The sequence below is a fragment of the Triticum urartu genome, chromosome 5A (genome assembly GCF_056163025.1).
Source record: "Triticum urartu cultivar PI428250 chromosome 5A, HENAU_Tu73, whole genome shotgun sequence".
NCBI lineage: Eukaryota > Viridiplantae > Streptophyta > Magnoliopsida > Poales > Poaceae > Triticum > Triticum urartu.
The window spans coordinates 45878428-45887221 of NC_141877.1; the positions used below are offsets into that span (position 1 = coordinate 45878428).

Sequence of the window (8794 nt, forward strand, 5' to 3'; positions counted from 1 at the left end):
TCACAGTCGTTAGATGCAGATCTAATGGTTACAAATAATGAAGTTTTCTAGGGAGGAATGAAAGCCTTTAAGAAGAAAGAAAATAATAAACAAAAATAAAACCAAAAAACAAAATAATGAAGTTTTCTATGGAAGAATGAAACCCTTTAAGAAGAAAGAAAACTAAAAAATAACTTGCACACAAGTATGCCCTAAAATTGCACTTTTCTAATATGCCAAAAATAAGCATATACAGTGCAATTTTTGCTTTCTACTATAATTTACACACATGGTGTATCATACTTGTGTGTATACTTACTTACAAACACAAAGATAAAAGCAATTTTTTTTCTAATAAGAAGTGAAGTATAGTGGCATTGGTACCACCCTTTAAGAAGAAAGGAATTCAAAAATAATAATGATGCAATTTGCACACAATTTACACATAAATTGCGGTTTTTTAGTTATCTAAGAATAAACATATAATAGTGAATTGTACATAAAAATGAAGTTTTTAAACAAGTAACGAATAAATGGCATTGGTATCTTCCTTAAACCAGGAAATGAATTAAAAACTAAACATAATAAAACTAATAAAGTTTTCTAAGAGGGAATAAATTAACGACATTGGAATTACTCTTAAGAAGAAAGAAATAAAGAAAAAACTTCCACACAACTTTGCAATGAAATTGCACCTTTTGTAATATGCAGCGAATACACATATAATAATGCAATTTTAGCAGTCTAGTATAATTTACAAACATATTTTATAGTACTTTCATGCATACATACACATAATAATAGCAAAATGTATTTAATTAACAAAAAAAAGCACAAAACAATTAGCATTGGTATTACCCTTAAAGAATAAAGAAAATAAAAAAACAAAAATTTCCACACAATTAGCACAAAATGCACTTTTTATAATAGGTAGAATAAATATATAAGAGTGAAGTTTCCGTACTGTAATGTAATTTGTAGATGTAGTACTTGCATGTATATATTTTCACGCACTCGACATCCGAAAATTTACGTAAAGAAAAAAAATGAACTGAAAAAAAAATCTACACGTGCAGAAAACAAAAGCAAACACATGGGAAAAAAGCATGCACACACCAAAATTCAGCCCAAGAGCGAAATCGACTGATGCAAAATAGGTATCAATCGAATCCAAACAGCCCAATACCACCAGCAAAACATGACCGAAAAAAGAAAAACTACACAAATCTTAAAGCACAATCCAAGGGCCAGAAAATCGATTGACCACAAAACAAAAATTCAGCTGACTGAAATCTAGCTAAATTCCTTGATTTTAGCAAGATACTACTTAGTACTATGTTTTAAGGATAAAAGGCACCACGTTACTTTCAACAACTGTGTCTATGTATCAATGGCTAATCCTCGTCCTGCTTCCTTTGCTTGTTGTGCTCGCCTTTCTTAATTTTACATTGGTGCTTTTAATCTTAATTTTACCTTGGTGCTTTTAATGTGCGATGCGTTGTAAGCTATCCAGTCAGCCCCTTTGTATGGTTCGCTCATTGTGGCGTGTTGTTTGTTGTAATTTCTAGCTGGTTGTTGGCTTTTTAAATTCAAAGTTAGGTTCGTCTCAAGCCTCCGTTCTAGAAAAGAACATTTATAGCTAGGACTCACTTTAGCTATATGTAAGCTGTTTCCATTGTATAAAAATTGTAGAAGTAAATTTTCTCACCGTTTATTCTTTTGTCAAAATTTGTGTTGTTTCAAGGTTATTGTGCGGAATTTCCTTTTTTTTAGGTAAACATGCAAACTCTATTACTCAGGCATCACCATGATCGGGGCGAAGGCAAGGTTTCCAGGATGACCTAACCACACGTGACAGCCAACCCCTAAAGCTAGAGCATGTTTTGCAAGACTATGAGCCTCAACATTCAAGGTCCTAAACTCATGACGGAAATTACAGGAAATGGAAACTGGATTGATATTTCATGTATAACTGCACCATAAGAAGAACACTTTCTCACCATGGTGAAAGACATTAGTTCATAAACATAAAATGTGCAAAGTAACAAGATATTTGTGGAAGAGGATTTGGAGCACTCGGGTGCTCCGCCCCCTATATGAGTATTAAATTCAGAAAACAAACCAGAAAAATTCAAGAAACACTGAAATTTTGGGATATCAAATCTGGGTGCCCGAACTACTCCCGTGTGAAGTTTCATAAAAATAACTCAGGAAATGTATTCTCACAAAAAAGTCAAAAAAAAAAATCTATGTATGGAAAGGGAAAAACTGTTTGTATGGATTGTAGGTCGGACTATTTTCTTTGCCATGGATACATTTCATAGTACTTTTTCACAAAACTTCACACGGGAATAGATTGGACACCCATGTTTGAGATCCTCAAATTCCATGCTTAATTTAAAATTGATATTCATTAGAGGGTGGAGCACCCAAGAACTCCTGTGTATTTAACGATATCGGCCCCCTGCATCTTTCTCAGCAGGAGTAGAACAGCATCTAACTAGAAATCTAGGACGAGAAGAAAATGTATGTAAGCATGTGTATTATTTTATTGTCAATTTATTTTGCAGTGAGTATTGTGGTATTACAAATTAGGCATGGAACAGAGCCTTCAAAATACAAATCATTGCATCCATGGCACCTGTAGGTGATGCCGTTGCTTCTAGTAATAGTAGTTCTGGTTGGTGACTCTACAGTTCTTCCTTATCTCGTAACGGGTACTACTCTCGGCCGGGAGCTTGCTGAGCTTGACCATGGCGGCGGCGAAGTCGTTGTTCCACTTGGTGGCGTTATCCATGTACTCGGCCATAGCGTTCCCGGCGTCGGTGTCGGTGCGCATAACCCAGTCGGACTTGAAGAGCACCCTGTTCTGCAGGTTGGCGTGGTAGTAGCTGTTGTCCAGGGCGCCCTTGGCCGCGGTGTTCACCCCTGTGGGGTCGTACCCGGCGGTGGTCTGGAAGCTCGAGCTCATGTCGCGGATGTTGTTCTTCTCAATCGGATCTGGTGTATTTTGGCTCTTCTTCTGGGCCTCGACGTCTGCGACAAGAGCCTGTTTGTAGTTGTCGTCGATCGGGGTCGCGGTTGATTTGTTGAGGCGGTCTTGGAAGGACGAGAGGTGCGAGACGCCGATGGAGTGCGCGCCGGAGAGGATGACGAGCTCCCTCGGGGTGAACTTCTTCTTGTCGAAGTTGTCCACGAGCTGCTGGAACTCGAAGGTGGATTGCGGGAGGACGGCGTCTGCGGCGGCGGCCGACGAGTTGATGCCGTCCTTGCGCCCCGAGGGGACGGAGTAGGCGATCTTGCCATTACTCAGGTACCTGGCCGCATCTCGCGCGGCGAAGACGACGATGTCGGCGCAGGAGACGCCGTCGCCCAGCTTGTACTTGATGGTGTCGATGAGGTTGAAGCCGTCCAGGCCGATGTTGTTGATCGCCTTCTTCTCGGTGTTGGTACCGTATGGCGTCTTGTCCAAGAGCACCGATCCATCGCAACCCTGCACGTCATTAACACGTGCATGCATGCATGTCAAAATGAAGAATTGATATGTACCGTGCATGGATCCACTGTCCATTGCTTTGAGATTCTGATTTTGAGATTTTTTGTCTTCTTTTAATCAAATCTCATTCTAGTGATACGACATACAATAAAGGAGAAGGGAAAATTATAATCTCCACGAAAAATCTAACAAATATAGCATCCACTGAGATTTAGCAATCCGCCAATCCCATTCTTTTAAAGTGTTACATTAGTTTTCTTTACATGTTTCAATGTGTAACATGATGTTTAAAGTGGATGCATTACGCATGCATGGCACTCCCTTCCACCCATATTACCCGTCACTGATTTAGTATAAAATTTACTCTTTCATCAAATAAGGCAATAGTAACAGGCACACAAATTAGGCGATCAACTTTTGATGGCAACTTACATTGACCCAGCAGTCGTGGAACACCAGCCGGACAAGGGCGGCGCCGATGCCGGGGTTGCTCTTGATGGCCTTCTCTACTTCTGTCCTCACGGTGCCCTCCACGTCCACGTAGGCGGCCTTTGTGCCTCCCGCAGAACAGGCCAGCAGCAGGCACAGAGACAGCAGGGCGGCGCCGGCGTTAACCTTGGCCATCTTAATCCGATATTTGCTAAGATAAACTGCTGCTGTGGTGCGTGTGCTTATAGATAGCTTAAGGTGGGAGGGGTATAAATAGCAGCACAGCGCACCGAACGATCATGTATAATACTCTAGCTCCTATGCTTAGCTTGCATCCACTCATGAAGATCGATCGGCAAGATGGCATTATTTGTTCTTGCTGCTGGATGCAAGCAGGGCATTTGACCGGAAATACAGGCCGGTTACAGCACGCGTGGTGTCGTTACTCTACACTGGTCAATGGAGTGCCAAGTTGCAAGGAATTTTGCTTGCCTTTCGTGTTTTTCTAATTGATCGTGCTGGGGGTGCAGTTTCCATTATGAGAACTGCTGAGAGGAGATGCATGTGCAACGGTTACGTGAGTAGTCGCTGCCATGTTGGAGGCAACTAACTGAGTCCGATATATATCTGCAGCTACGTTGCCTATTACTCCCTCTGTAAACAAATATAAGAACGTTTAGATCACAGTCTTATATTTATTTAAGGAGGGAGTACTACTATATGATATTTATAGAACTGGAGGAGGGATTAGGCTAGTTAGGTATCAGAACATGTCTGACTTGGACATATCCAAACTTACACTAGTTAGTTTAGGTCATCATCCACGGTTCGACGAACCATCGGCGCGGGTTGATGTGCGATCGGGGGAGGGGGGCATCATCGCACACGCCACATAAAATGCGTGCCATTGGGGTGGGTTGCACACAATTAAAAAAAATGTGTATGACAATAACGCAAATAGTGCCACGAGGCAACCATAACACATGTTTTTTCAAAGTGGATATATCGCTTCTAGCCATGTGGAAAAAGTTCACGGATATAAAAAATGGTCATGTATATTTCTGAAAGGTGCATACATGTCTATTAAAAACTGTTTTTCTTTTATACAATTATTAATCGGATATTCAAAAATATGTGTTGTGTATTTAAAAAGTATTCATCATGTTTTTCTAAAATTTCATTGTGTATATAAAAATGTTGGTTGTGCACTAAACATTTATCAGGTGTATTTTTTATGGTATACTGAAAATATTTCTCCTGTAGTTCAAAATTTTCCCTTGTGTCACTTTAGAAAAAATCATCGCCTATTTAAAAAATTGTCACATGTTACGAAATTGTGCACCATATATTTCAAACATATTCATCATATATTTAAAAATCAGCATGTTACTAAAAATGTTTAACATGTAATAAGAATTGACGACTGGTATTTGGAAATATACAGGTAATTCATAATGTGTTTACACACTTCACAAAATGTTCATATAGAGTTGAAAAATAGTTCACTATATTAAATAATTTTTCTGTGCATTTGTAAAAAGTATTCATGATTTAAATAATCACACATTTTAGGAAAGGTTTATGTATTTTTCTTAAGTAAAAACTAAAATGGAATGCTCTTAAAACACACGATGACCATTTTCGGTAATACACGCAGAACATTTTCTGAAATATGTTATGCACATTTTTAAATGCATCGAAAACCTTTTTGGAACCATGATAAAAAAATTAGTACGCTCTCAACATTTTCTAATGTGATTGATATTTTTTAAATGCACAACGAAGCTTTCTCAGTACAAGGTGAACATTTTTTGTGCAGTAGACACTAAATGTTTTTTATATACATGAAGAACAGTTTTTTATTACGAGGTGAGCACTTTTTTAGTACACGGTGACTTTTTTAAAACACAATGTACTGATTTTCAATACAGATGAAATTTATTAACATGTGATGAATTTTTTAAATACACAATGAACCTTATTTTAAACAGGCTCAACTAATTTTAATGCGCGACAAACGTTTCCATAATATGTGACAAATAATTTTTCTAAACACAACACGCATATTATTGATAGGCGGTGAACATTTTTTCGTAAACCTTCAATAAAGGCTTTCATGCATTTTTAACAAATAGGTTGATATCTTTTTCGAAGAGACAATTACTATATAGATTAAAAATCATTTTTTGTAAATTAATTGTTCAAAACTTAATGGAAAAGTAAGAAACGAAAAACAAATGCACTCGACTATTATAGAGAAAAAGGGAGACAAAAGAAAATTAGAAAAAATGCCTACTGTAGACTGTAGTACTACCTCTTATCCATAATGAGTGTTGCAGTTTTGAACTAACCCTTGTTAAAAACTGGGAGACTTATTTCATTTTGTTTTTTTTTTGCAAGGGGAAATATTTCATTTTAGGGAGGCCTACCGTAGTAGCACGGAACTGTTTATCATTACCACGGGACAGAACTCTGTCTCGCCTTCAGCAATCCCGCAACGGCCAAACCCAGCAAGCATTTGTCCTGTGCGCAGGTGACGCCGTTCTGATTTTTGGCGTGTCGGTATCTTTCAGCTTGGTGTGCTATGCATAGGTTTCCCTTTTTCTCTTTTCTTAATTCTTTTTTCTGTTTGAACTTTCTGTTTTCTTTTTTTCATTTTCTATTTTCTATTTTTCTTCCGTTTCCCCTTGTTCTTAGCTGGGGTAGTTTACATATTTTTTCTACCTTTTCTTGTTTCTTTTTTGGTTATTTTCCCCTTTTTCAAATAATGTCTACTTTTATCAATGCATATTTGTTTTACATTCTGAACATTTTTATAATACAAGATGTATATTTTCCAATTATATATTTTAAATATTTTAAAAAGACATGTTAAACATTTTTCAAAAAACATCGTACATCTTTTTAAAGGCATGAAGCATTGTTTAGAACCAAGTCAAAAAAATTATATCATATAACCATTTTATGAATCAAGAAAATATATTTAAATCACGTGAACATATTTTAAATGATGCATACATTTTATTGAATGGTATGCACCATATTTTGAACAAGTGAACATTTTTTATATCGTAACATTTTTCAAAATGTCATCAGGATTTTTCCAAACACATGATCATTTTTAAATGTTACGCACATTTTTCTGAATGGTACAAAATGTTTTTCTAAAAGGTCACAAACATTGTTTCAAAACACGTCAACATTTTAAAACATAATGTATATATTTTTAATTCTATGGACGTTTTTTAAAATTATGCAAACAGTCATCATATAAAAAAATTGAACATGCAATCAACATTTTTTTTTGAAATTTGTAAAAATATTTTTCTAGTTTAGCAATATAAGTTTAAATAATAGAATAATAAAAGACCCTGCCCTGCAGAACCAGCGGTCCCGAACTGGGTGGGCCTGCTTAGGGGTGTCTGAGGCGAGCGCTACATTGAGCTCACAGCAGGCGAGTCATATCCCCTCCATTATAATGTGCCGGACTAGGTGAGAAGGACTTCAGGCCCGCGATGTGTATTGCTTGCAAAGAGCAAGATGCAACAATGTGGCTAAATACTCCTAAAAAAACAATGTGGCTAAATACTCCTCTTTGCTTGATCAGGGTGGCCACTTGTGGCTAATTTCTCTTGTATTCCCATGAACATCCACATTGATCAATAAAGTATTGGCAATTCTAAAAAAAACAATGTGGTTAAATTAACATTACTCCCTCCATTTTTGTATACAAGGCCACAAACTCAGATTACAAGTACCAATGTAAAATTTAATGTCTGCTTTACAAGTCAACTTTTTTTCTTGTTTACTGGGATCATTAATACTCCGCATGCATGCAAAGAAACTGAGTGGAGGAAGTAGTTGGCTGTCATTATGACTGCATGCATGCAAGTATTAAACATGTTGTTAGTACGAGAAAATATCATTAACTTTGCCTCGATTACTGTTCATGGCCTTGTATAGATGCAAAATGTATATTCCATAGTGGCCTTGTATATAAAAATGAAGGGAGTACTAAAGATGTTGCAATGTAACACCATCCAAGTGGAAACCAATTCCTTGCTGTTATTGTGAGCTGTTCAGGGTAAGAAACATGACCGAGCTGCACATGGTGCAACTTTCAGGGAGATTAAATGTTTTGCCAGTTTGAATTTTGCTCGTTTTAGTATTTTGCGTTGCCCACGGGCTTGTAATAAAGTAGCTGATTCTTTAGCACATTTGGTGCTAGCCTAGAGCTTGCGTCCTCAACTGTATGGGCGGATGGGGTCCCGGACTTCGCTTGTAGTCTGGTTACCAACGATTTAGCTGGTTGTTCTGGTTAATGGAATAGAGAAGTATTCCGGTTTTTTAAAAAAGATGTTGCAATGTACATCTTTATGTACATTATTTGTTGCATTAGTAAAGATGTTCAAAAAATTTATGCATGATCATATGAAAGAAAAAGAGTGATTCTGATTTTTACCCTCTAATTTGACATTTTTATGCTAATTTGGTATCATCCGAATTACCTCATTTAAGGAAAGTTTTACCAGTTATATCCTTTATAATGTTTTGAGAGCAACCATGTGTCCTGTTGCCATGTACGCGTGACATGTCATGCCATCGTTTTTTATACAACAATGTTCTTCACACGAACAAGCCGAATAGCTTAGTCAGACATTATTTTTTTTAATGGTCGTCAGCTGTACAAACGCACTGCATCGTTCAATTGGTTCCGCTAAATAGTTGCATGTGGGTGTTTGGAATGAGTACAACTTAGCTTATGGACGCGAATCGATCCATGCGCGGGGAAAATATACAAGGAGGAAAACCGCTATCTATCACGCCATATACCAAACCGCTAAGGCCCACATAGCAGATCACTCTTAAAATATAAACTTTAATGAGACA

The 8794-nt window shown here is 37.3% G+C and overlaps 1 protein-coding gene across 1 annotated transcript; it reads right to left on the bottom strand.

The window, feature by feature from the left end:
- Positions 1-2504: 2504 nt before the first annotated feature.
- On the bottom strand, positions 2505-4160 carry LOC125555575 (peroxidase 2). Its single transcript, XM_048718481.2, has 2 exons — positions 3908-4160; positions 2505-3472 (listed from the first exon to the last, which is right to left on the bottom strand). Exons 1-2 carry the CDS (start codon positions 4097-4099, stop codon positions 2642-2644), a joined length of 1023 nt encoding a protein of 340 aa, XP_048574438.1. The 5' UTR covers positions 4100-4160; the 3' UTR covers positions 2505-2641.
- Between the last annotated feature and the right edge of the window lie 4634 nt (positions 4161-8794).

Excerpts from the sequence above, each read along its gene's own strand:
- LOC125555575 (XM_048718481.2), bottom strand. The coding sequence starts at position 4,099 with ATGGCCAAGGTTAACGCCGGCGCCGCCCTGCTGTCTCTGTGCCTGCTG. Across the intron at positions 3,473-3,907 it reads TCCACGACTGCTGGGTCAAT|GGTTGCGATGGATCGGTGCT; the intron begins GTAAGTTGCCAT and ends AATGACGTGCAG.